At 37.4% G+C, this 24,480-nt stretch overlaps 5 protein-coding genes across 10 annotated transcripts; all 5 read right to left on the bottom strand.

Annotated features, from left to right (window-relative positions):
• Window positions 1-1,081: 1,081 nt before the first annotated feature.
• Window positions 1,082-7,107, bottom strand: LOC111800833 (DNA-directed RNA polymerases I and III subunit RPAC1). 2 transcript variants are annotated; one of them, XM_023684706.1, is made up of 10 exons: window positions 6,939-7,107; window positions 6,588-6,814; window positions 5,962-6,147; window positions 4,810-4,936; window positions 4,582-4,662; window positions 4,279-4,472; window positions 3,643-3,738; window positions 3,475-3,568; window positions 1,695-1,811; window positions 1,082-1,488 (listed from the first exon to the last, which is right to left on the bottom strand). In XM_023684706.1, the coding sequence occupies exons 2-10, from the start codon at window positions 6,762-6,764 to the stop codon at window positions 1,385-1,387; spliced, it is 1,176 nt and encodes a 391-aa protein (XP_023540474.1). In that variant the 5' UTR covers window positions 6,765-6,814; window positions 6,939-7,107; the 3' UTR covers window positions 1,082-1,384. The 2 variants fall into 2 exon arrangements, with proteins under 2 accessions (XP_023540474.1, XP_023540473.1); XM_023684705.1 differs by having other exon boundaries at window positions 6,588-6,820.
• Window positions 7,108-8,451: 1,344 nt separating this feature from the next.
• On the bottom strand, window positions 8,452-12,088 carry LOC111800859 (protein CWC15 homolog). 2 transcript variants are annotated; one of them, XM_023684745.1, is made up of 8 exons: window positions 11,999-12,088; window positions 11,650-11,809; window positions 9,919-10,022; window positions 9,725-9,766; window positions 9,552-9,639; window positions 9,252-9,351; window positions 8,933-9,036; window positions 8,452-8,846 (listed from the first exon to the last, which is right to left on the bottom strand). In XM_023684745.1, the coding sequence occupies exons 2-8, from the start codon at window positions 11,778-11,780 to the stop codon at window positions 8,723-8,725; spliced, it is 693 nt and encodes a 230-aa protein (XP_023540513.1). In that variant the 5' UTR covers window positions 11,781-11,809; window positions 11,999-12,088; the 3' UTR covers window positions 8,452-8,722. The 2 variants fall into 2 exon arrangements, with proteins under 2 accessions (XP_023540513.1, XP_023540512.1); XM_023684744.1 differs by having other exon boundaries at window positions 9,252-9,354.
• An 805-nt stretch (window positions 12,089-12,893) lies between these two features.
• On the bottom strand, window positions 12,894-13,628 carry LOC111800867 (photosystem I reaction center subunit V, chloroplastic-like). The gene has a single exon (XM_023684762.1). It carries the CDS (start codon window positions 13,566-13,568, stop codon window positions 13,092-13,094), a length of 477 nt encoding a protein of 158 aa, XP_023540530.1. The 5' UTR covers window positions 13,569-13,628; the 3' UTR covers window positions 12,894-13,091.
• Window positions 13,629-14,040: 412 nt separating this feature from the next.
• On the bottom strand, window positions 14,041-19,684 carry LOC111800827 (uncharacterized WD repeat-containing protein C2A9.03-like). The gene is made up of 10 exons (XM_023684698.1): window positions 19,482-19,684; window positions 18,603-18,767; window positions 18,323-18,490; window positions 18,127-18,213; window positions 16,875-17,009; window positions 16,671-16,781; window positions 15,999-16,090; window positions 15,805-15,910; window positions 14,784-14,870; window positions 14,041-14,707 (listed from the first exon to the last, which is right to left on the bottom strand). The coding sequence occupies exons 2-10, from the start codon at window positions 18,738-18,740 to the stop codon at window positions 14,294-14,296; spliced, it is 1,338 nt and encodes a 445-aa protein (XP_023540466.1). The 5' UTR covers window positions 18,741-18,767; window positions 19,482-19,684; the 3' UTR covers window positions 14,041-14,293.
• Window positions 19,685-21,077: 1,393 nt separating this feature from the next.
• Window positions 21,078-24,058, bottom strand: LOC111800862 (probable calcium-binding protein CML21). 4 transcript variants are annotated; one of them, XM_023684752.1, is made up of 6 exons: window positions 23,949-24,058; window positions 23,539-23,727; window positions 22,826-23,082; window positions 21,892-22,085; window positions 21,605-21,779; window positions 21,078-21,513 (listed from the first exon to the last, which is right to left on the bottom strand). In XM_023684752.1, the coding sequence occupies exons 3-6, from the start codon at window positions 23,019-23,021 to the stop codon at window positions 21,401-21,403; spliced, it is 678 nt and encodes a 225-aa protein (XP_023540520.1). In that variant the 5' UTR covers window positions 23,022-23,082; window positions 23,539-23,727; window positions 23,949-24,058; the 3' UTR covers window positions 21,078-21,400. The 4 variants fall into 4 exon arrangements, with proteins under 4 accessions (XP_023540520.1, XP_023540519.1, XP_023540521.1 ...); XM_023684751.1 differs by having other exon boundaries at window positions 23,539-23,835; XM_023684753.1 differs by having other exon boundaries at window positions 23,830-24,058.
• Between the last annotated feature and the right edge of the window lie 422 nt (window positions 24,059-24,480).

The raw sequence follows: 24,480 nt of genomic DNA on the forward strand, positions 1-24,480 counted from the left end.
TATACAAAATCATTGTTGCTAATAGGTATTCCCTTCTGTTCTCTTCTAAATTGCAAGCAACTGAGTGGTGTTCCACTGTACACGTGTAAATAATAGGAACGTATGGTTTTGAAAGTAACTTCGATTTGCCAGCTCAAACTCGACATCTTCTACTCTTCCCGAGATCCCCGTGTTTTTCAAGATTGGATTGACCCAAGCTAGTTCGTGAATAAAAATGAATGCTATGCTCCAAAATTGAAAGACATGCACAAAATTAAGTCAGATGGGAATGGCACATGAACAGATGATATACCTTTTAAGGATCAAATAATGCAATTTACAGCAATCAGAACGCTCTATATACAATGAGTTAAGAACTGGAAAAGATATAAATACAAAGAGCAAAATACTCATGGATTTAAGTGAAACAAAGAGCAAAACGTGGAAAGTTGGAGAAATCTGTGCAGCTAACAGCTAATTCAAGGATCGAGCACTCAAGGATCAACAACTCGAGACTATATTGTAGCATAAAAAAAAGGAAAATAGAGCGAAGGTGTGACAATCTAAACCCAATATTGTCCTATTTGAGTTTTTCCTTTCAGACTTCTCCTCAACACACCTGCTAGAAGAGGATTCTACACTCTTATAATAAATGTCCAATGTGGGATTTCACAACCCACTCCAACGTCATCGCTAGCACTCGTTCTCTTCTCCAATCTACGTGGGACCCCCAAATCCACCTCCGTGTCCTTGATAGCACATTGCCTCATATCCACCCCCTTTAGAACTTAACCTCATCCTTTTTAAGCTTCTTCTCAAGATTTTCTTAAACGCGTCTGCTAAAGAGAAGTTTCCAAACCCTTACAAAGAATGAGGTTTCCAATGAAAAATGTTTCATTCAACTCTCCAACTCAATCATGGAACCGCCTTTCCTAAAAAGGAAAAGAAAAGGGAGACCAAAATGGAGCCATTTGCTTCAAATAATTGTTGCTCTTTACAACATCATCTATTATAATAGAGACTGTCATCAACAAATCTCATCAAGTAAACATGAACATCTAAACATTCCAGCATATCTTAATAAGCTACATAACAGAAAGTATAACAAGCTTACATTTCTATAAATTGAAGTACCCAAAGATCTTAGATACTTGAATTCCTTAGTAAGTAAACAGACTTGAATTCCATTGAAGAAATAACATTATCTTTGTCTATTCTCTTATTCGATCACCTCCAAGTTGGCATTCATAAGATCTAGGAGGAATCAAGAGAGATCAGCAAAACTTACTATTCTACTGTCAATTAAAAAGAAAAATAGAAAATGAAACCTCCTATATTACAAAAATTGATGGCTGCTGAATAAAATGAAATAATATACACGTTCATCTCTTTTGGACAGGAAGAATCAAGAGAGCTCAGCAATTAAACGTTCACACTTATCTTCCAAAATCTTTACAGCTTCAGTGAACAGCACCTCTGGAGGTAAAGCTCCTGTTGATTCAATCTTAACTGCAGAAGAAAGGAAAGACGAAAATGAACTTAATCAATGAGGAATAAGTTTCTTGGAACCATTAACAAAAGATAACTATGGGTGTTTATTTGGGAGTATGTTTTTACCCAGTTAAAAGTGATTTTGAAAAAAGTCACTTGATAAATAATGGTGCTGAACTGTCTAGTTCTACCATCTAAGTTGTGCATAAAAATCCATAACTTACAAATGAAATGATCCTTCACTCGACGCAATGAGACACGTTTCTCCCATGCTTCTCCTCTTATGCATTCTCTGCACAATGTGCAAGCTCGTGGACGTGCAACAGTTGCCCTTTTCTTACCTACAAATCATTGACAATAATTAAGTGTGGGAGAAAAAGGAATCAATTTGAATTAGGAAAAAATAGACCAATAACATGCGACCATTTGAAATCCATCTTTGCAGTATAAGAAAGAACCAAATAACTCATCATCTTTTCATCAGAAATGAAAGGGATGCAGGAGATATAGCATTCCGAGGGAGAGGATAAAAACTCGACTCTCTTTTGGTTTTTCATTGAAAGACAACTTTCTATCAGTATTTGAAAAGTTTCAAGGCTAAAACTCCAAGAGGATATAAATAAGACTCCCAAGAAGTAGGGAAATTAGTTATATAAGCCCCAGTTGATAACATTATTGATTCTTGTTTCCTGTTTTTTTTAGAACTTGAAACGAGAATATGTTTCAAAACTATTTATGTTTCTTCTTTCTTGAAAACGAAAAAACAAGAAACAAAAGCTTGGGTAACTTTTTCTTGTTTCTTCTTTTCAATAAAGCTTAAATAACCCATTAATGCCTCAAATCAGAGGAACCATCGCACCCACAGATGTCAGAAAACCAACATAGAGGAACAAAAACAATTACCAAATCTAACCCTCATCAGAAATCCCAAATATCCTTTTGATCCAAAACCTCAAATCCTTCCTCTACCCCACCCAAATTAGCCATCAGAATCCAAAAGTCAGCCTGGATTAAGCAACTCTAACACTCCTTAGTCTTCCTACACAAAGCGAAGCATCCCAAAACAGCAAAAACAACAGCCACCAAATTCACTTCCTTGAACAAATCTTAGCTACAACTCCAAAAGTCTCCATTAATCTTCCTCCCCTCCCTGTTAGACTCCCTGTTAGACTTCCCAAAGAAGTAAACCAGCACAACAATGGGGATCCAAGCGACAAGAATGATTGGAACCAACCAAATGAAGAAAAACAAGGTCCACTAGTGATTCATACCAGGACAGTATAGAAGCATGAAAAATCCAGGAGAAAATAAAAGAAGGGCATACACCAGAACAAAAAATACACAGAAAAACATATTTTTCCATAGTCGGCCACAGAATACCATAAAATATACAAAACACATCAAACTCACAAAACGCATACTAAAACCCAGCACAACATCAGCAGAAATTTAATTAATGAGAGCACAAAATTAAAGAGAATGCTGGAGAATCAAACACTCGAGGAAATTTCAAAATACTCTTTCAAAGAATTAAATGAACAAGAAGAAAGCGGAAAACAGAGCAGAAATCAAAGAGGAAACAGAAGACGAGAAATCAAATAGATATCGAGCAAAAATTTTACTCCTCAGGTGTATGTGCCTATGCTTGAGAGAGGAGAAAGCTTGAAGAAAGAGCCCTAGAAAACTGAGGAAAAGGAATAGAAGATGGGAGGAAAGAAACGGAACACATCGAAACTACTTCTTGTAGCTTCTGAAATTTGGCACCAACTTTAGATACATTTTTTAAATTTTAGAAACAAGAAATGAGAATGATTATCAAAAACAAACTTGTTTCTTAAAATATGAGAAATGGGAACAGGAAACAAGCAATGGGAACATCATCAAAGAGGCCCATACATAACAAGAACTTCAATCTTAAAGAATCCTTCCCATCACCGAAACATTACCACCGTAATGTTCCGAGTATAAACATAAATTAATAGAATATGTATGAAGCAAACTAACCATTAGCTATATCTTCAATGTCAAAGACATTAACAGGACATTTGTTTTTGAGTTCTTCTGCCAACTCATCCTCTATCTCTTCCAGAAGTACAACCTAATATCACAACTTTCGTTAGGGCTTCAAAACATCTATGTATCTTTGAGTAACAAATTAACATATTTTCTTACCTCAGGAAGCATTCTGTACCAAGCAGTGGCCACTGGAGACCACTTAGCATGTGTTTTACCCATACCTTTAACAGCATGAGCTTCAAGTTCAATTTCCTATAAATATTGAAACAAAAATTAAGAAACTTACACCTGCTAACCACTCAGACACATGAAGCACTGAAATGTACCCAAAATCATAGCATTACAAACATCCAATTGCTTCGAGAGTAATTCCATTATAATATTTTCTTGCTAATATGAAAACTACAATATATTAAGGTACAAAGAAATTAAAAATACCGGAACTGGAACTATCAAAATGGATTTCAATTGGAAGTAAAGGTACTTGCAGTATAAATAATTAGTCTGGTAGCACAAGCACCACATACACGAAGTGATATAAACTCCAGTTATAAATTATATATGCCAATTCATATTCATATGTAATGATTTTTATACACATTGTACCAAATTTGCTTCTTCAATTAACCTAAAATACCTACAGAGCTCCACGATTATTTGCAAACAAAACACAATTTAAATTTAAGACATGTTACATTACAGCATAACTCATCAGCTTTGATCACCTACCCATGCACACCACTTCTTCCCAATATTTCAACAGAAAATAGATAAAGTTTTCGGGTCAGTTACCTGACCCGAGCTGAGTCTAGCAAGTATAATATCACCGTCCTTTGGACCAATTGGATTGTTGGCAAATTCTGGCAGCGTGTCTTGGCTGCAACTAAAAGAAGTATATGTTTTGGGCTTTGTGTTTGAAACTGATTTATCAGATACCAAAGGAAATTCACTACCATTTGGTAGCCATGTCAATGCTTTTGACGTCGCTGAATCACCCATCATACATTCAGCATTAGTAGTGAAACAAGAAAATATTGAAAAAAGTTTATAATTATGAAATTTTAGCCTATATTATAAAGGAAACAGAAAAAATACCGGTAAGACGAGGTTTTCCACGTTCACAGCGAACATGGAGTCTAAAAACAATTGTATTCTTCTCATTTGGCGTGTCTTTATCTAATTTTGAACAGAAGTTATTAGTTAAGCGTCTTCAGAAAGTATTAGGGTCAGCCAAATAGAAATTATTTCTTAACATGCATATAAAAGTTTCCATTATCAGCACACATAAGCACATTAGATGTACAGATACATACACACAAATACCTGAGTACTCAAAAAGCCTTGGATCAACACGAATCGGGATGAGACCTAACCTATGGGCAAGCACTTCATCTTGGACTATTGATGTATTGTTAGCAACCAATACTTTTTCAATAGCCATAGTGGGAACCTGCATAAAAAGGTAGATCAAACCCATATCAGCATAGCAAGAATGTAAATATTGTAATTGTTTAAATAGAAGGAAATTGCATATGAAAAATGCAAACAGAAAAAAATACATACATTCCATTCATTAATAAACATCCCTAATACGGAACGTTCTAACAGACTAAGGCTAGTTTGGCATAGCTACAACTTTTAAAATAATTGTCAACTGTGCTTTCAGAAAAATTAGTTGTAATATTTAGTAAATAAGCGTTGGATAAATTTCAAACTTAAATGTGAAATACTAGACTAATATGGGATAAAATGGAAATTATGGAAAGTTAGTAAGAAGAGCTATCATATTTTTTGGGAAGTCAATCCTAAAAGCTACAGAAAACAGATCTTACACAGATCAAGGTAATTTTAGAAGTGGTTTTCTTTAGGTTATTTAATTTAATAAGCAGATTTACCAGAGAATAAAAGGGTTAAAATTTCACCATAGTCACTTTAAATGCCTGTAAAATTAATCCCAAACAGGATCTAAAAGCATTCCTAAAGGCTTTTCAACAGGAGAGACAAAGCATAAGCCTTAATTTAATCAAAAAATATTGAGGGAAGAAAAAAGGCAAAACTGTGTTATGATAGTTACTATTTTATTATAAAACAAAAAGTCTCACTTCTTTAAATGAAAATTCTGAAGTTCAATTTCAATAGCATGAACAAACTTTCTTATTTTGAAGAATAGACGATATTCCAAAGTTATTCTTCTAACCATTACAGAAGGCACGGAGACTCCAAACTTCCATACATTATCATATGAGCATATGTCTCTTCCATACAAAACACAGGCTTCAGATAAAGAAAATGTGCAATCATGGGAATAAAAATTTAAATCGGGCCTTCAAGCTAAATCTCAAGAGCTTTTTGATATATTAATCACAGTAGCGCACCAGAATTGGTGACAAGGAGGCATACACCAAAAGTCCAGAAAAAATCTTATCTAAAAAGAACAAGTAGTTTACTTTTAATTCAATGAGCTTGATTACCTACCTCAGCTATCAGGATTCTCCTAAATGCATTAGCAAGGGATGGGTCAATGCCGATCATGTCGAATTCCATGTCATCCTCTTTGAGATCAATCACTTCAATTTTAAAGTTCTTGCGAAAAGAATCCAGTCGTAAGCTGTTATCAATACCCAACGAAGCATATGCTCCAGAATACTGTATCGTATCCGTCTACAAAAGACAACATTTTCCACAAGGACCATGAGAAGAAAATTTAAACAACCCTATTACAGTATCAAACATAGCCAGACACGTTCCATGAATAAAAATCAAGCACAGAGATGGAAAAACAATATAGACATACAAAGTCATAACCATTAAATTCGCTTCTCTCCAAAAACATGAAACTTAATTTAATAGGTTGATATTATTCATGCATTTCAACCTACTACATAACTAAATTAAACGTCTTAAAAAGAATATTTCCTCAAGCTTAGGAGCAAAGACTTGAACAAGATTCTACATAGCTTCCGCATCAAAAAGAAAACAAAAAGACTAAAACAAAAACAAAACATATACTCCATTGAATTGAACATCATTCTTAGAATTCGAATAAAAAAAGAGTAAGATGATAAAACAAACAAAACATGGGAGAAGGAAGAGAAGGGTACATGAATGGGAGCATCGGCTTTGCATTCGACGCGAGTCCTCTGCAATTCTACATGTGGTGGGAGCTTCATGGGCACATCTGGAAGGTTCATTATCCATTCAATGCCTTCTTTGCCAACATCTTCATGTTCGGAATCCGACTCCGACATATTATGCAAGTTCTTATCTTTACCGGACATTATAAACCTTCGACTCAATTTGCACACAGTTATCTGGTCGTCGGGCTCGGCTGTAACTTTAAACAAGGTTACGTGAAAAAAATCAGATAGAGAAGGTTTTATTTAGGGCTTAAGAAACTCGTAGATACCCGAAAGAGAGAGTTTGTAGGGAAAAGAAGGGAACAGATAGAATACCTGAGACCAAGAGAAGGAAGAAGATCGACGAAGATCGACGAAGATGACGCAGCACGGCGGAGAAGCAAAATCGAGAATGACGACGACGGCGGCGGCTGTGAACGGCACGGCTGAGGAGGGTTTAGGCGGGAGAGGGAAGGTTTAAGCGGCACGAGGTATCTGAAGTGGAATTGGCTAGGGTTTAAACTGTGAATAAAATATATTATTATAATATTTTTAATATAATTTTTAAAAAATTAACAAATTACACCAAATACTCCAATTAATGTTTCAAAATTTTGTTTTTAAAAACAAAGAATTTTGTAGAAAATAAGAACAAATCTTTTTATTTTTTATATTTAATTCAATTTTAAAATTCGAAAATGGTATTTAGTTGAGAATTTAAAAGTATAAAAGAAGATTAATATTATCTTCGGTAAATTTTATTTAAAATTAATTTATCAATTTGGTCTATTAAATTCAATTTTTTAAATTAATATTTTCTCTATTTTGATAATGTATATATAATTCACTAAACAACGCTATTAATTATAAAATTTATTATTGGAATAATTTAATTATTAACCCTAGTATTTCAAGTTAAAATGAAAAATAATATTTCAATCTAATTTTTTTTATCAATATAAACTAACTCATTTTATAAAATAACCTATAAATTTAAGATTAAATAATTTAATATAAAAATGTTATAAAAACTCAAATTATAATGAAATAATATATCATTTTAAAATATTTCTTTAGGTAGAAAAAAATATATATCGAGCATTCTCAGCCATCCTTATAATAATTTTCTAAAGAACAAACGTGGTAATTTTAAGTTCATAATTTAGTAAAAAGATGAATAACACATTGTGGGCAACCGAGTAAGAGAGTTTTAGTAAGCTAACTCGTTCTTTACAAGCATCTACCGGTTTGAAATTCATAAGAAAATTTAGCTCGTAAAATTTCAAGTGTTTTGACTCTCTAAATTCCCCAATGGAGTCATTAAGCTGTCGCAACACAAGTCTTCCCGAAGATCCATCGCCATTTCGACTCTCTCGAACCAAGCTGGAAAGTCACCAGAACATCTACAACTAGTTGTCCAAGTTGGGAAGGATTGGACAAAACACTGGTGAATACAATTGAGTATTGCTTCAAAGTACTTTAACAAGCTAAGGCTATTTCAAGCAGTTGAAGTTGCAGTATGGTCGAGATTTCTTTGGTCGAAGTCCAAAATCGATACCGAACCTGAGACCAGGTCTTTGTTTCGGTATTTTACATCGTTGAAATCATTTGGTGAAGTTCCACTAAACCTAAAAGTTTAAGCAAACATCTCTCGACTTCTATTCGAATCGGGTTACTCTTCTATATTCACATATTTTGAACATTTTCATCGATCTTTAGAGCGGTATACATGTTTCAACTCGAAAAGCTCTATTTGGTGAAAGAACTGTGGCTTACAAGAAGTCTGGATTCTCCTAGCCAGGGTCCTCGGCTACAGTATTTGAAGTACAGGGTCCTAGCCAATCCAATATTTGGGAGACCAATCATCATTATTGCTATTAAAGTATGAGCTAAGACACTCATGAAAGCATTTTAATAATCATTCGTTTGACATAGTTTTGGATCCTTATAGTTCATCTAATTCAGAAGGCAAACTGAAAATATTCAATGCATATTTCATAGAGGCTGGTACCTGAAGGTCACACTACGAATTATGTAATGCGGATAAAACAAATATACAGTTTTAGTGTCCACACGAACTTACTTGAATCCTTTAGCGCCAGTAGATTTTGATAACCATGTTACTTCATGTACTTGTGCAAGAATTTTCGGTGGAAGTCGTTCCTGATGGTATCGTTTATAAAGCGCTTAGGAGTCTTTGTTTCGCCACGGGCCTGATTCTTGAACACAACATCGTCGTCCCATCTAACCCAAAAGCCAACAGGAAGTTGCATCATCAGAATAGATGTTCATAGTAGTTGTGAAAAAATGGTTAAATTAGACCAACTGACCTTCTTTTGACACTAAAAGAGGCGGGTTGCTCGTTAAGCAGTGGATTTCCTCGGAGTAACTCCGCTTCCTTGACTTTAAGCTCTTCCTCCCGCTCTTGTCTTTCCTATACATCGTAACGAAGATTTAAGCAACTGATGAAGCCAAATTTAAACTCTGCATTTCCGAGCTCGTTAGTCTTAAAAGATTCGACCACTCGAAGTGATACCAGTTACTAATCACTCGACTCATGGTGCATTCTTTTTAAATCTTGGAGAAAAATAAAGGTTCTACAAGCACAACTTCAGATCATGACACTATCTAGATAGACAAAAGGCTCACCTTCCGAAGCTTCTCCTCCGCTCTTTCCTTCTTTATTTGTTCCAGCTCAGCCAAAAGAGCTTCAGTATCATCCTCGTCGTCGTCATCCTCATCATCATCACTGCTATTCAACATTAGAGATACTTCAATACTCAACCCCAAAACAAACTAGACTACCAGATCTTGGACCAAGGATTCATATTATAAAAAGCCGAAGCAATTAAAGCTATCTCTAATAAGTATAGAGAAAAAAGGCTAGGAAAATAGTTTTATTAGTATATTAATAAAATGGAAAGCCAGCCAACCAGCAAACCAGCCAACCTCTCGTTGTCACTTTTGACGTCCACATCAGAATCGTCAGCATCTAAACTTCGTGGAATAATACGATCTTCAATATCTCTCTTTCCGCCTAATAAACATATATAACAACTGGTTAAGTAAACAATTAGTGAATGTGTTATTAAATGTAAGCATACAGAAACTGATGAATTAACCTTCTAACAGAAGTTGGCTTCCTTTTCTATGATCTCTATCATCTGCAAATTATGCAAGTGAAACATGATCAACTCGTTGCAAACATGTCATACAACAGTATGGAAAAAGGATATTTGAACAAAACCATAAGAAATGATACGAAAACAAACAAAAAAAATTATTCTATATTTTTCTAAAGAATGGATGTCTTTACCATATGATTTATTCTTTGATGAGAAATGCCTCCTTTCACGATCTTCTAACTCGTCCCTGAGATTCCTCCTTTGCAACTCATCATGGGTATCTTGTCCTTCCTTCCTACATGCATCATTAATGACAAGTGATTAGAGACTTAAAATCATGGAAGAAAAGTAACAACACCATATCCAAGGAAACATAAAACAAAGAATAGCCATTAGCCGATAATAAATCGATTAGTCAATTCTCATTTTGAGACATGGCTGATATGTCTCATTTGTAATAATAGGTTAAAGTAACAGATTAACTATGATTGTGTGAGCTTTTTGATGGCAGTCTCTTCTCCAATACAGAGACTTTAAAGCTGCTCATGACGTTTGTGAAGGATTCATTGAATGGTTAGATAGAAGGGATAGGCAAGAATGTAACTTATTGCAAAGTTTGTGGAGGGAAAAAATTAAATCTTTCTTCGATCATCTCACTGAGGGCAAACCAGAGCTCCTCCTTGCCTTTAGTATAATGTTATGGAAGTCCTTCCTTCCTGGACGGTAAACAGCGCCTTCGGCTTGGAGGTTTAAGCCAAAATAACAAGATCCCAAAAGAGACACTCCAATGACTCTGCCAATTTCAATTCCAGCAGCTCCAGCTATAGCTGTTTTTGCAAGAATAGTGGTGGAATACATGGTCAAGCTTTGGGGGCTTCATCTTCAACCTTTTCCAATTCAATTTTCCCTTTTCTCACTTGATTCATTAAATGTTCATCAATTTTCTATATGATCACTAAAGAGAAATTCTATGACTGAATGCTGACATTTATCCTGGAAGTCTATGACATATATGGTTGGAATGTAAAAGAAGAATCTATAACTTCAAAAAAAAGAACCATTTCTCAAATCTTGGATTCAATTGTCCCTTCAAACACCTCATGGAATACTAAGTCAAATCTTACCTTCAATTCTTTCCTTTAACTTCCATACACACCAATGAAAACGTTTTATTTTTTTGTAACTCCCTTAAATCCCCTTCTATAATTTCGTTCATACCAATAGAAATTCATCTACAGAGTTAGAGGAATTATACTATGTATTAAATTGGTCATTACCCTGCTTAGTGAAGAAAAATAAATGGGGATAACCAGCAATGAAAGCCAATTAATTAAAATCATTCTAAGTTTCACCTTGGCTTAACACCCACGGTGATCCTAGAGGTAAGGACTCGGGACGTTAGAGAGACTCTCCCAAAAGTTTAGTTCAACCATAAGGCGAAACTTTAATGTACAAAAACCCTTGTTGTCTCCAGGAGTTAAACCTAAGAGTAAGCAAAGTTCCTTGAGAATTGGTGGGTACGGGCCATTAACATAATCCAAGAAGTGGAAACATCAATATCCAACAATCCAAAAAAAGTTCACCTTCGCAAAGATCAAGTAAAATGAATGAAGATTCTGTCCAACAAATCACATCCACATTAAACCAATTTAGTTCTCAGAATTCCAGTTTAAGAACATTACACTCACTAGAAAACTCAGTGCACATCATAAACAAAGACCCCAACGAGTTCATTATGGATGTACAATCATTATCCCTCAGAAGTCGCAACACATAGACGATTAAACAAAACCAAGAACGACAGACTTTGTACAAAGAACACAACATTACGAAAATTTAATGAACAAACGCAATCAACAAACTATAGTAAGTGCACCCTCAGCCACATACAACTAACAATTACATTTCTTAAATACACGCACCTGGGCTTCAAGGTCGTATGAGAAGCGATATCTCTGGAGGAATATTTCTGTGATGGGCCAAAAATTCGAGTTCCACCTTGTTCATTTCCACCTTTAGCCGGTGCCCATGTGGGTCGAGCTGCAGTAGTCATCTCTAGACTTTTTCCTCGTCTCCTCGGCCCTTCAAACGCAAAGAAAATGGAAAACGGTTCTTTAGATTCGTAAAACAAGAACGAAAAAGCAGTCACACAAACCAGAGAAAACCCTAGCTCGATAAACCTAAATCGAATTGAATCGAATCGAATTAACAAGAAAGAAAACTTGAAAGTGTTTGAATCTGGAAAATGAAAAGGGATAGAACTTGATTTACCTCAGAGATCCCCTCTGTAATTCTTGTCGATGGGTGCAAGAATGTGGAAGGCAGAGGATCGATGGCTTTGAAAGAGAAGAAATAATCGATTTAAAAATTGAATTTTTATTTATAAATTTATTGTTTTTTTATATTTAAATATCAAAAATAAATTTAGTTCATATATTTATTAAACGCTTTTTTTAATATAATTATACATTTTCGAATTTCAAGGACACAAAAACATTTCGTGAGACTCCACATGATTGGAGCGAGGAACGAGTATCAGCGAGGATGCTAAGTCGCGAAGGAGGTAGATTATAAGATCTCACATCGATTGGAGAAAGAACGAAACATTTTTTTTTGTAAGTAGTGGAATCTCCACCTAATAGACACGTTTTAAAAATTTTTAGGGGAAGCTAAAAAAGAAAAGCCCAAAGAGAACAATATTTGTGTGAGATCACACGTCGGTTAGAAAGGAGAACGAAACATTCTTTATAAAGTATAGAAACTTCTTCCTAGAAGACGCGTATTTAAAATCTTGAATGGAAACGTGAAAGGGAAAGCCCAAATAATATAATATCTACTGGCGGTGGGCATGGGTCGTTACAATATACTAGTGGTGGGTTTGGGTCGTTACATGATTCATCCTCTTTTTATATCATGACACTTCTCCCTCGACCCTTAACATGGCTCGATTGCAACAATTGTTTGTCGCCACTATTTTATTTGCATCATAGAAATCACAATCAACTTTCATCTAGTATAGTAATACCTAATATCCAACCCTACGAGAATATACCCTGCACGGATGCTCTCTAGCCCTTAAACTATCTCTAATGCCTTCTCAAACGTACATTTACCTATCCATTCATTTGTCTCGTGTCACTTGTACATGTCGTTTGTGCAATAATAATCAAAAGAAATCCATGTAATAATAAGATAATAACACCCGAAATGAGAATGATATCTACTCGAGATGCTTATCGAAAGAAATCATTGCCATAATGATACTCAAACAAGTCACATACCCCACCTTCTTTTTCCCCAATCATCCCACAAAACCCCATTAGAGATTGATTTGATGATATACATATAGCTATACAAACCACAATTAGAAGAACTTGGGATCATAGCCATTGCTAGAAGTGGCCAAGATGTAATAAGCAACGATATGGCCAATAGAGCCCCAAGCAAGAACATCAACAATATTAAACCCAACAGGATCATTAGATTTCAACAAGCTAACATACTCCTTCGCCCTCACATCGCCTGCCTCGAAATGGGTCACCCCATTTTGCTCCGGCACTTGCTTGCTCACATTCTCCCTTTGGAAGTTGAAGAACACGAACCTCCCCAGGAACAGGGACAGCCCTGTGCTCAGGCTTATCACCACTGATGGGTTCAGCTCTGCCTTCACCACCACGGATCTTGGGCTCTTGACGCCTGCAAGGCTACGGCTGGATTTGATCCCCGGGAGTGGGCGGAGGCCTTGGTATGATATGGTGGAGGGGTTCGGCTGCTGCCTCCCGACAGCGGCGGAGAAGGACGAGGCGGCGAAAACAGAGGAGGACGAGGCGGCGGCTGCCATTGCTGTTGTGTTGAGATTAGCTGTTGTGTTGAGATTAGGAGTGGATAATTGAGGGAGGATGAGGATCATATATTTGAAGTAATAGAGGTGGTTGAGATGAGAGATATAGCTTGTGAGGATGAGATGGAAGGAAGAGGATTTTTGGAGGTGACATGGAAGCGTTTGATTGGCTACTTTTTTTAGTTTAAAGATTTTTCTATCCAATTCTCGAGTACTCCGGGCTATATCAATGAACTGAGACCACATAACGATCATAAGAATATGATGACTAAGAAAGACTTAAAAGAATTGAAAGTTACTATCTATACAAACAAGGTGCACATCCTTTTTCAGTAGCTCAATCATAAGAACTCTAGAGCGGAACGTGGAGATAGTTTTCACTCTTGGAAACGTGTTGTGAGGGATGCACGGGAATGTTGAGGCGGCACAAAATAAAAGGGCAACAATTGCAATAACAGAAATTTATGAGGACTGATTAGCAAAGAGGTGACACCCTGGCCATCTATTCATTATATTATCCCCACAAGCCTTTCTTTACACTCCCTTCTGCATACACTCAAACTGTCTCTTCAAAACCAAAGTGTCATCAAACCAGAAAACACAACACTACTTGTTTCACAAAATACTAAATATACACTTACAACATACCCACTGCATGCTGCTACTTATTCTCAGGTTTGTTTTTGTGTTTTTTTTTTTTTTTCTCCAAAAACAAACTTTCAAACTCAGAACAGCGAATCGAGGTAACTATAATTTCTGCGTCTGTGGTACTCGAGAAGGCTACCGTAAGTTCGATCCCAAACTCCGATGAAAAGTGATTCTGTGTCTGGACTGAACGAAACACCAGAGATCTCTCCAAAGAAGTCGATTTCTTGCTCCTTCTCGTATCCGGTTTTCACGTCGAACACGTGCAGGAAGTCGGCTGGTTCAGCCATTGCCATGTACTGACCATCAGAGGAATAACGGATGGACCTAATGGCTCCGAGGTTGCCTTTTAGAGCAGCAACTGACTTAGACAAATTTCTTACATCCCAAATCCTGCAAGTTTTGTCTTGGTTCCCAGTGGCAAAGGTAATGCCATCGGGATGCCATGCTGATGCAAATGAAAAATCCAAGTGCCCACGTAGAGATGCAACTGTCTGCAAAGATCATGTACTTAATAAGTCGATAAATGATTTACGAAGACAATCATCATGCTGTTGCTATTACGAGTACCTTTCCAGTTTGTGAGTCCACCAATAAACCGTCAGGATTGTCACCAACTATCACGAGAAGTTTACCGTCTGGGTTCAAGGCGCCATGCTGAAATATTTATACGACCCATTAGATCCGAATACGTGACTCAAGTACGATAGCGTACAAACATACGCACAGAGACAAACAATCTAAAATGGTAACTGAGGATCTTGATGGGTCATACAAGCAACCACAGCACATTATTTTTCTACTCACTAAACTGTGTGTGGCTTTCAGCACCACCAAAAAAAAACATTAACAGTCTATGATTCCACCACATTCCCATTAGGTTCTTTAAACACAAATGTAACAACCCAAGCCCACCACTAACAGATATTGTCCTCTTTAGGCTATCCCTTCAAAGGATTTTCCCTCAAGGTTTTAAAACGCATCTAATAGGGAAAAAGTTTCATACCATTATAAGAAATGTTTTGTTCCGGTGAGATTCCACATCAATTGGAGAGAAGAATAAAACATGTTTTATAGGGGTGTGAAAACCTCTCCCTACCAGATGCGTTTTAAAAACTTTGAGGGGAAGCCCGAAAGGGAAAGCCCAAAGAGGACAACATCTACTAGGGGTGAGCTTGAGGTATTTAGACACCGGGCGATGTGTTAGCAATGAGGCTGAGCCCCGAAGGGGGGTGGACACCAGGCGGTGTGCCAGCAAGGACGTTGGGTCCCAAGTGGGGGTGGATTGGGGGGTCCCACATCGATTGGAGAAGGGAACTAGTGCCAGTGAGGACGCTGGGCCCCGAAGGAGGTGGATTGTGAGATCCCACATCAGTTGGGGAAGATAACGAAACATTCTTTATAGGGGTCTGGAAACCTCTCCCTAGCAAACGCGTTTTAAAAACATTGAGAGGAAGTCCGAAAGGGAAAGCCCAAAGAGGACAATATCTGCTAGCGGTGGGCTTGAGCCATACAGTTTTCCTCCCCCAACCAACCAATGTGTTCCATTTACTTGTTTATAAAACAGAAAAGTAGAATTCAGAGGACTCACATTAACTGGCCAAGGAAAACGGAAGTGCCTGGAAAGCTGAAATTTCTCCATATCAAAATCTCTGACTCCAGAATCATTATTAGAAGCAGTGAAATGAACTGCACCACTGAAAATTTTGGAATACGTTCAATAACTTCCACAGAAGGAAAGAAATGTATAAGTACCTGCTTAACCAAGAGAGAAGAAAAATGTACCTAGCGCTGGTATATATCTCCACAGCATTAGTTATAGCATTATCATCGTAAGTTGTTCTGGAACAAAAACTAACACCCGGGCGGTCTAGATGCTGCAATAAAGCAAGGTAAAAACAATATGATAATTGATACAAGTAATGACAATAATAACTCTAATTCATCCAAGCTCGAAAAGAACGGTCTTTAGTTTTTTAAAGCATGAGGTTAATAGATGTGAGATCCCACATCAATTGGAGAGAGGATCGACGGACAGCGAGGACGCTGGACCCGAAAGGGAGGTGGATTGTGAGGTCCCACATCGATTGGAGAAGGGAACGAGTGCTAGTGAGGACGTTGGGCCCTGAAGGGGGGGTGGATTGTGAGATCTCACATTTGAGGAGAACGAGCATTCTTTATAAGGGTGTGGAAACCTCTCTCTAGTAGACGCATTTTAAAAACCTTGAGAGGAAGCCCGAAAGGGAAATCCCAAAGAGGACAATGTCTACTAGCGGTGGGCTTGGGCTGTTACAATAGACTTCAGCAAGTGCCCTCAAATGTTGTTCCGGAGTCTCAAGGTGTTTTTATCACGATCAAGCAAATTGTTGACGAGTCCGGGTTGTTATTAAGAAAGATTTAGGGAAAAATCTTATGACTATGCAGATAGTGAAAATAAAAATTGATAAACAACTTTACCTTGCAAATAAGCTCTCCCTGAAATCCTCCAGCAACAAGCAGCTTATCTTTTACTGCAAGTGTACTGACTTGTGTCTGTGTAAATCCCTCCAATAAGCTCCCAGGGTGCTTCTGAATTACATCAGACTCGTAATTTTAAACTTTAAAGCAACACGAGTAAATATTAATAATATGGCGAGCTTGTCGTGTAGTCAAGACACTAACCTCTGTAGGTGCCACATGTCCCGAAACATTGAGAACTTCAGACTTGGTGCACGATAGTGATGACCAATGAATTACAGAAAAATGTGATAAAAGGTAGGCATCATGCTTCGATGTCGCCCATACTAAGTTCCTCAACTATTATCGAACAACAAAAAGTTTGACTCAGCCATAAGTATCAAATTCAAATAAACATTAAAATGTACAGCATAGAAATGAAGAAGATTATGCCATGGCTTACACCAATGGATTATTCCATAAATATTGAAGTAAACACTGCAAACATTGTCAAACACAAGAAATGTTGGTTTCAACGGTCATACTATGCAAACAAAATGTGAGAACCTACATCGGTTGGGGAGGAGAACAAAGCATCCTTTATAAGGGTGTGGAAACCTCTCCCTAGTAGACGCGTCTTAAAAACCTTGAGGAGAAGTCCGAAAGGAAAAGCTCAAAGAGAACAATATCTGCTAGCGGTGAGCTAGGGTCATTACAAATGGTATCAGAGTTAGACACCGACCGATGTGCCAGCGAGGAGGCTGAGCCCCGAATGGGAGTGGACATGAGGTGGTGCCAGCAAGGACGCTGGGCCCCGAAGGAGGGTGGATTAGGGAGTCCCACATCGATTGGAGAAGGGAATGAGTGTCAGCGAGGACGCTGGACGTCGAAGGGAGGTGGATGGTGAGATCCCACATCGGTTGGGAAGGAGAACAAAGCATCCTTTATAAGGGTGTGGAAACCTCTCCCTAGCAGACACATCTTAAAAACCTTGAGGGGAAGCTCGAAAGGGGAAGCTCAAAGAGGACAATATCTGCTAGCGGTGAGCTAGGGTCGTTACAAATGGTATTAGAGTCAGACATTGGTCGATGTGCCAGCGAGGAGGCTGAGCCCCGAAGGGGGTAGACATGAGGCGGTGTAACAGCAAGGACGCTAGGCTCCGAAAGAGGGTGGATTAGGGGGTCCCACATCGATTGGAGAAGGAAATGAGTGCCAGCGAGGACGCTGGACCCCGAAGGGAGGTGGATTGTGAGATCCCACATCGGTTGGGAAGGAGAACAAAGCATCCTTTATAAGGGTGTGGAAACCTCTCCCTAGCAGACGTGTTTCAAAAACCTTGAGGAGAAGCCCGAAAGGGAAAGCCCAAAGAGGACAATATCGGCTAGTAGTGGGCTTGGGCCGTTACACAAATAAAAAATGAAATCCACTTCGAAGTAAACAAAAATCAGGTAATTTCACAGAAGCCAATTAAGCAAACCTGAAAATGAAGAATGGTTGATTTTACAGATCTTGAATTTCGACAAAATTCATAGTATGAACATCCTTTCTCAGTAGCTTTACAATCCTGTTCATATCACATTGAAAAACCATAAACAAAACATTAGAATAAACAATAAAAAAACATAGCTCACGACTCGGGGGTGGATGAACATGGGTTTGGAGGGATCATTTACCTTCTCCGACCCCTCTCCTGAATTAGGAATGTTTTCATAGTTCTTGTACTGCTCGAGTCTAGTTTTCCGGTACTTCTCTCTAGTAATACTAAGTCTCTCCCAAGGAATACCTTGAATATCTACTCCTCTTCTTGCCTGAGCAGCAGTGGTATCAACTATTTTGCTACTCTGTATATAATGCCATTTCGAAATCAAATCTTCAATAAGCCGATATAGAAGACATAACGTACAAGAAATTATAAATGAACGCAAAAATTTCGAGATTATAAAGAGATCAAACCGAGTTGAATTCATCAGCATCAGAATCCGAGCCTTCCATTTCTCTACTGTGATACTCGTCATCCATATCATCATCAATGTCCTCCATTTCGTATTCATCAGCCATGTAATCAGTATCGTCCCCGTGGTAATGGGACATATTACGAACAGAAATTTACACCTCTACCTACAAAAGTTCAAGTAATTACTTCCACATAAATTCGCATACAACACGAAGCATTAGAAAGAACATCCAATCATCTTTACTTATTATAATCAAAGATCTCAAAAACTATCTCTAAGAAAAGAAATCAATCACAAAGCATTCGATATTCATCCAACGTGCGAACACCTCCACGTTCCACGACACAAATTACTCGATTCTCTGTAAGATTAAGCAACAGTTCTAGAAAACAAATCTGTATGAACATGGTCAAGATTCCTTGCAAAATCCAAACACTTCAGCACTATCCCTACCCCCAAAACAATCAATCAAAAGCAGAGTTCATGAGAACCTTCCAGTTTACCGAAGCTGCATACAAAGAAAACATGAACACCCCCATTGAAATTGAAGAACACATAAGATAATTCATAGTTCCAATACCTTCCTCAACTAAACCCGCCCCAAACAAAGCAGAAAATCGGTCATTAGGGTTAAAAAAAAGCCCTAAATCTGTTCGTAGCGCAACTAAAATCTTCCAACAAGGTAAGAATCTCAAATTAATCTAAGAAACTCAAACCTCCGATCCCACAGACCATATAGAACTCAACTAATCACCAAAGAGATAGCAAAAAAAACCAAATTAACAACTATTAGGTGAACGATCAACATATAAACAAAGCCCAAAAATGCAACACGAAACCGAAAATGAAAAAAGAAGAAGAATCACAAGGTTTGTACCTTGGAGGTGGGAAAAAACAAAGAAAGCTGCAACGATCCAAGACGATCTGTGAAATCCAAGACAGAAACAGATGAATATGGAGGAAAAGAGAGAGACCCAGATGGGGAAAACAATCAATTTGTTGAATTTGATTAAAAAAAATAGTCCAAATTAGGATAATATGAGATGGGGTCGAGAGAAATGGAGAGATAAAAGAAAAGAGAAGGAAAAATTGAAGACCGGATCGTATTTATAGCTGTAAATTTCTCCCCATATTTTCCTCAGCAGCGACCATTACAGGGGGCCGAAATCCACGTGGGTGAGCGTTTCCATTAATCCATCAACTCCATCAGTTACCATTCATTTGTTATTTCTGAACTCAATTCGGTCCAATAATTTAATGGGACAACGAAAAATCTCTTCAACATCTCCAAAAGTAGAGAAAATTATTTGTACCTTTTGTGTTCTTATTTTTTAATTTCTTCCCATATTATATTGTTTTTAACGTAAAAAAATTTAATTTTTTATTTGAAATAAGTTTTGAAAACGAAGTTGATACAAAAGTAAGCATAAACTATGTTTATGGTAGGTCGTCGAGTTTTTGTGTTGACCTAAGATAGTAGAAAGTGGCTTAGGGCTTTTAAGTTTGGTAATAATAATAGTGCTTCAAAGTCTTTGCTAAGAAGAGTTCATGTCTCAATAGTACCCAGATGGATGGAGTTAGTTGTTGATAAATGCGTCCAAACAAGCTACGAAGATATATAACATTTCAATGCTTGTGGTGGCATCATGAAGTACTCGAGGGACTCGATAGTTCCTAATTAGCACGATACTGCCCTTGTTGTATTAAGTGCTCAAATCACCCGGTGAGCTTTAGAAAATTTTAGAAGCCGGTTTTGATTCAAGGTTCGAACTCATTTTGATGGAGTCTAAAAATTGAGAACCACGGAGGTCGTGTCACCGAGAATCGAAATGATGAAATAAAATGCAACATGTGTTTGAAGGACCTTGACCTAGAGCAGTGACAAGGTTGAGCCTTAAGACTTGACTTACTTGTGTAATCTTAAACAATGTATGGTTTATATACAAAAAAATCTTTAACATGAAATACGGTAAAATGTCTATAATATATGGATAAGGTTGGATGTCATTATCCTAGTAACTTTATTAAAACGACTTACTTTATAATTGTCACAAATGATTATATTCAAATTATTTAATCTCTCTCGGTGCGAGAATCATATACAATAAGTTTGTACAACTTATTTTATAATTATTATAAATGATTTGATCCAAACCGTTCATTTAAGATCACGTTATGATTCTCAATTTCAGTACATTCTCATTTTACAAACGGCTATCTCTCAATCTCTCTTGAGGCCTCAGCCAACGTCATTGTGTGTCGTATTTATTATAGTGATTATTAATTTAGAACCTAAAATCTACCCGCGTAACACCCATCATTTTAGCACGTCAATCTACACATTTAAGAACCGATATACTTTCATTTTAAGAAGCGTAAGAATCCAAATAAACAATTTAACGGTTCGCAATTCATCGATCAAAATCAAATACAACATTTATAATTTAAAGGCAATAAAAAAAATTGTGTCAAGTGCAAGTGAAGAAATTTCAGCTTTTTCCCAGACATTCAATGAAGTTCAATCAAAGGTGTTATGGAGAAGAACAATAAACAAAGACAATCCTCATATGTAGAAGGGCTAAGGCTTGGCTTTTACAACATCGTTTTAAACTATATGGCTCCTCTTCACAGTACACATGAATATTCACAACCAAAGCGTTTAAACCATTGTGATCTTCCAGTTGAATTTTGTTTGAGATTGCCAGCAGATCAGAGATGAGAATGTGTGTACCGATTTGCCATCATCGAACGAAGAACAGCTGGAAAAAAGAAGAATTATGTTCGGGATCCTGCGCTTCATTCCTCCTCCTCCTCTCCATCCTCGTTCTCATCGATACCGACCCAACGGGTGAACGCAAAAAGAAACTCCTTGAAGTTTACCATTCCATTTTTATCCCAATCCATCTCCTCTGCATTTTTATCCCAGTTCATCCATTAATTCATTCGTTGATGCAGCAATCAATATACAAATCTAAAGACCAAAGGATTGATGAGCATTACCAAATCTCCTCATCCCGATTCGTCCCGAAGAACGTTCGCCTGATGTGGTCTCGTTTATAGCAGATATCATCTCGCTCTTGCTTACATACCCGTCCTTGTTCGCGTCCAAGAACACAAATGCATCGACCAAAGATTCAAATGTCTCCTCTAGTTTCGGCATTCCGAATTGAGATTTCTGTTGAAGTCGGGGAATATAGAAGACGAGCATAAAGAAACAAGAATGAATGCAAGAAGCTTTATGAACTAAAGGGAATGTATAAAACAAAGCTTTCGGATAGGGTAAATACGTGATTAGGATCATCCTTGAGAAGATACACAAGGCAGAGAAGTACAATGAACTCATTGAACTTTATTCCCATAGCTGTACTCATATCACAAGCATCAAAGAGATCGTCGATTTCCTCCTGGGTGAGCGAAATTTCCAGCCCATCGAAGCATTCCTTAAGCTCCCGACGATCTATTATCCCGTTCGAATCCTCATCTACAAATAGGACAACTTTAAAGTATTACCATCAACAATTCATAACAATCCGCCATACATCCTGATTGAATAATTTTTCAATGACCTTTAAGCGGAGGTTCAAATGTAACCGTCCAAGGCTACCGCTAGCAGATATTGTCCTCTTCGGACTTTCCTTTCCAAGATTCCCCTTGAGGTTTTAAAACACGTTTGCTAGGGAGAGGTTTCCACACTCATAAAGAATGCTTCTTTCTCCTCTCCAACCAATGTGGGATCTCACAACCCACCCTCCTTGGGGCCCAGCGTCTGGTATCTGGCTCTAATACCATTCGTAACCACCCAAGCCTACCGCTAGTAGATATTGTCCTCTACGGGCTTTCCTTTTCAGGCTTTCCCTCATGGTTTTAGAACGTATATGCTGGGAGAGGTTTCCACACTCATATAAAGAATGTTTCGTTCTCCTCTCCAACCCACGTGGGATCTCACAATCCACCCCCTTGGGGGTTCAAGTGTCTTGGCTAGCACACCGCCCGGTGTCTAGCTCTAATACCATTTGTAACCGCCCAAGCTCACCGTGAGCAACCACTGTCCTCTCCGGGATTTCCTTTCCAAGCTTCCCCTCAAGGTTTTAGAATGCATCTGCTAGGGAGAGGTTTCCACACTCATATAAAGAATGCTTCGTTTTCCTCTCCAAGCAATGTAGGATTCGATGACGAGTGACTTAAAAGTGGCCATTTAAAGAACCCAAATAGAGTACTCACCAAACTTTTCAAAAATAGTTTTGCATTTCCTGAGGCTACCATCAATTTTGGGGAATTTCAAGATTATGCAATCAAAAGACCTAATGATGCTTCCTTTAGATGCCCTTTGTCTCATTGCCTCAACCATCTTGGCTTCAAGTTTTGTTTCTGGTACACACTCGCTGTGAGATTCCAACTTTCCCACCACACTCCCCATTGCCAATTTACAACACAAGAGCAATGATGCTTTGGAATCAACCAACTACTTAACAATGCCTCTGTTCATGGCCATGAAGCAAATAATCAGTCAACACCGCAAAAAACAGGGGATAAAGAATCAATCCATAAAGCAAAAGCAAAAAGAAAAAGGGCTATCCTGTTCTAGTATCTCAACTTTTAAATTTTGTATAAAAAGAAGATTGCCCTGTTCTTATGAAACCTAACAGAGAGTTTTTTCTTCCTTGCGTGTTCAGCATGGATAATGTTTGCAGATTATTGACAGAAATACCTAAGCAAGTTTAATCAGAACAACAGATGATTCAAAACAAGAAAAGGATCTCTCTAAACATGAATCAACAAGCAAAAAGAAGATTGTTACACTGTTAATCGAGGCCATATTTTAGCATTAGTTGTCATTTCAAAACTTGGAAGAACAAATCAAGAAATCAAAAACTTACGAACCATTAGATAAACCCTAATCGTCGAGACCAAAAAAAATTCAAAAAAATGAGAACCTCTTCGTGATCAAGGCAGTAGACGGCTCGAAAATCACTTTTGGAAAGGAAATCCGAAGAAACGGAAACTAAGCTTCTCTTGTTTGTCGCTGTTCTTCTTCTCCTTCTTCACGAATCTCGAAGGATCAACAACGACGAGAAAGCGAAATCGAAAGGCGTTCAGAGATTTTTGCCTTCATTCTTCGGACACTATTGTCGATGAATGAAGAAAAAGGAAACAAAATTGGAAGAGATTAGCTGTTGGTGGGATGAAAATGGAGGATTCTTTGCTGCTTCATTGGATTCTCATACCGATTTCTGTGGTTGACCCACCATGTTTCAGAATTGGCTCAAAATTCCACGATTTCCCCCAAAAAAATAGGAACAAAAGGAAAATCAAATAATTCAATGAACAAAACAACAAATCTTACCTTCATTTCTAAACCCCAAGCTTCGGATTTGACTTTCTCTATAATATTACATGAACATCACTCCCCTTCATCTTCATCCGCGCCATTTGTCCATTTTTGCTTTGATCGTGGCCTACATACATCCACGTATAAACATTATATATATATATATATATATATATATATAATGACAAAATTTTATCTATTACTTTATAAATAATTATTTAATATCGTGGAAGATAAAATATCTAATGACACGTTAGTGTAAGATTATGTTAATCAAATTACATTTGTTTATTAAAATAGTTGATTAGATCGAATTAATATTTTAATTATATTATTAGATTTCATTTTGATTACTATAAATAAATCATTTATATTTGTAGTTAATTAATGCAAAACAAAAATGGGTCGGCTCTACCCTTTTGGATTATTCTTTTGGATTATTCTGGAACCGTTCTTGATCAACGTATCTACTACTTTGTTGGCTCCACGAGTTGGCTTAAAGTTAGCTTTGTGGATGAAGGAAGTATCGTAGATGAAATTGAATCAC

Source organism: Cucurbita pepo, chromosome LG08, assembly GCF_002806865.2.
Source record: "Cucurbita pepo subsp. pepo cultivar mu-cu-16 chromosome LG08, ASM280686v2, whole genome shotgun sequence".
NCBI lineage: Eukaryota > Viridiplantae > Streptophyta > Magnoliopsida > Cucurbitales > Cucurbitaceae > Cucurbita > Cucurbita pepo.

Bases quoted from the DNA above. Each gene is read 5' to 3' on its own strand.
- LOC111800833 (XM_023684706.1), bottom strand. From the start codon at position 6,764: ATGTCCGGTAAAGATAAGAACTTGCATAATATGTCGGAGTCGGATTCC. The intron at 4,937-5,961 runs GTAGGTAATCAA...CTTTTTATGCAG, and splicing joins GGAGAATCCTGATAGCTGAG to GTTCCCACTATGGCTATTGA. The intron at 4,663-4,809 runs GTATTTGTGTGT...GTTCAAAATTAG, and splicing joins AAGGCTTTTTGAGTACTCAG to ATAAAGACACGCCAAATGAG.
- LOC111800859 (XM_023684744.1), bottom strand. From the start codon at position 11,780: ATGACTACTGCAGCTCGACCCACATGGGCACCGGCTAAAGGTGGAAAT. The intron at 9,767-9,918 runs GTAAAGACATCC...CATAATTTGCAG, and splicing joins ATCAAAGAATAAATCATATG to ATGATAGAGATCATAGAAAA. The intron at 8,847-8,932 runs GTCAGTTGGTCT...CTTTTGGGTTAG, and splicing joins TCTTTTAGTGTCAAAAGAAG to ATGGGACGACGATGTTGTGT.
- LOC111800867 (XM_023684762.1), bottom strand. From the start codon at position 13,568: ATGGCAGCCGCCGCCTCGTCCTCCTCTGTTTTCGCCGCCTCGTCCTTC.
- LOC111800827 (XM_023684698.1), bottom strand. From the start codon at position 18,740: ATGTCCCATTACCACGGGGACGATACTGATTACATGGCTGATGAATAC. The intron at 18,214-18,322 runs GTAAATGATCCC...TGATATGAACAG, and splicing joins CAGGAGAGGGGTCGGAGAAG to GATTGTAAAGCTACTGAGAA. The intron at 16,782-16,874 runs GTTAGTGTCTTG...GATGTAATTCAG, and splicing joins GACATGTGGCACCTACAGAG to AAGCACCCTGGGAGCTTATT.
- LOC111800862 (XM_023684754.1), bottom strand. From the start codon at position 23,021: ATGGGGAGTGTGGTGGGAAAGTTGGAATCTCACAGCGAGTGTGTACCA. The intron at 22,086-22,825 runs GTGAGTACTCTA...TCCTATTTGTAG, and splicing joins AACTATTTTTGAAAAGTTTG to ATGAGGATTCGAACGGGATA. The intron at 21,514-21,604 runs GTAATGCTCATC...ATAAAAATGCAG, and splicing joins AATCGGGATGAGGAGATTTG to AGGAGATGGATTGGGATAAA.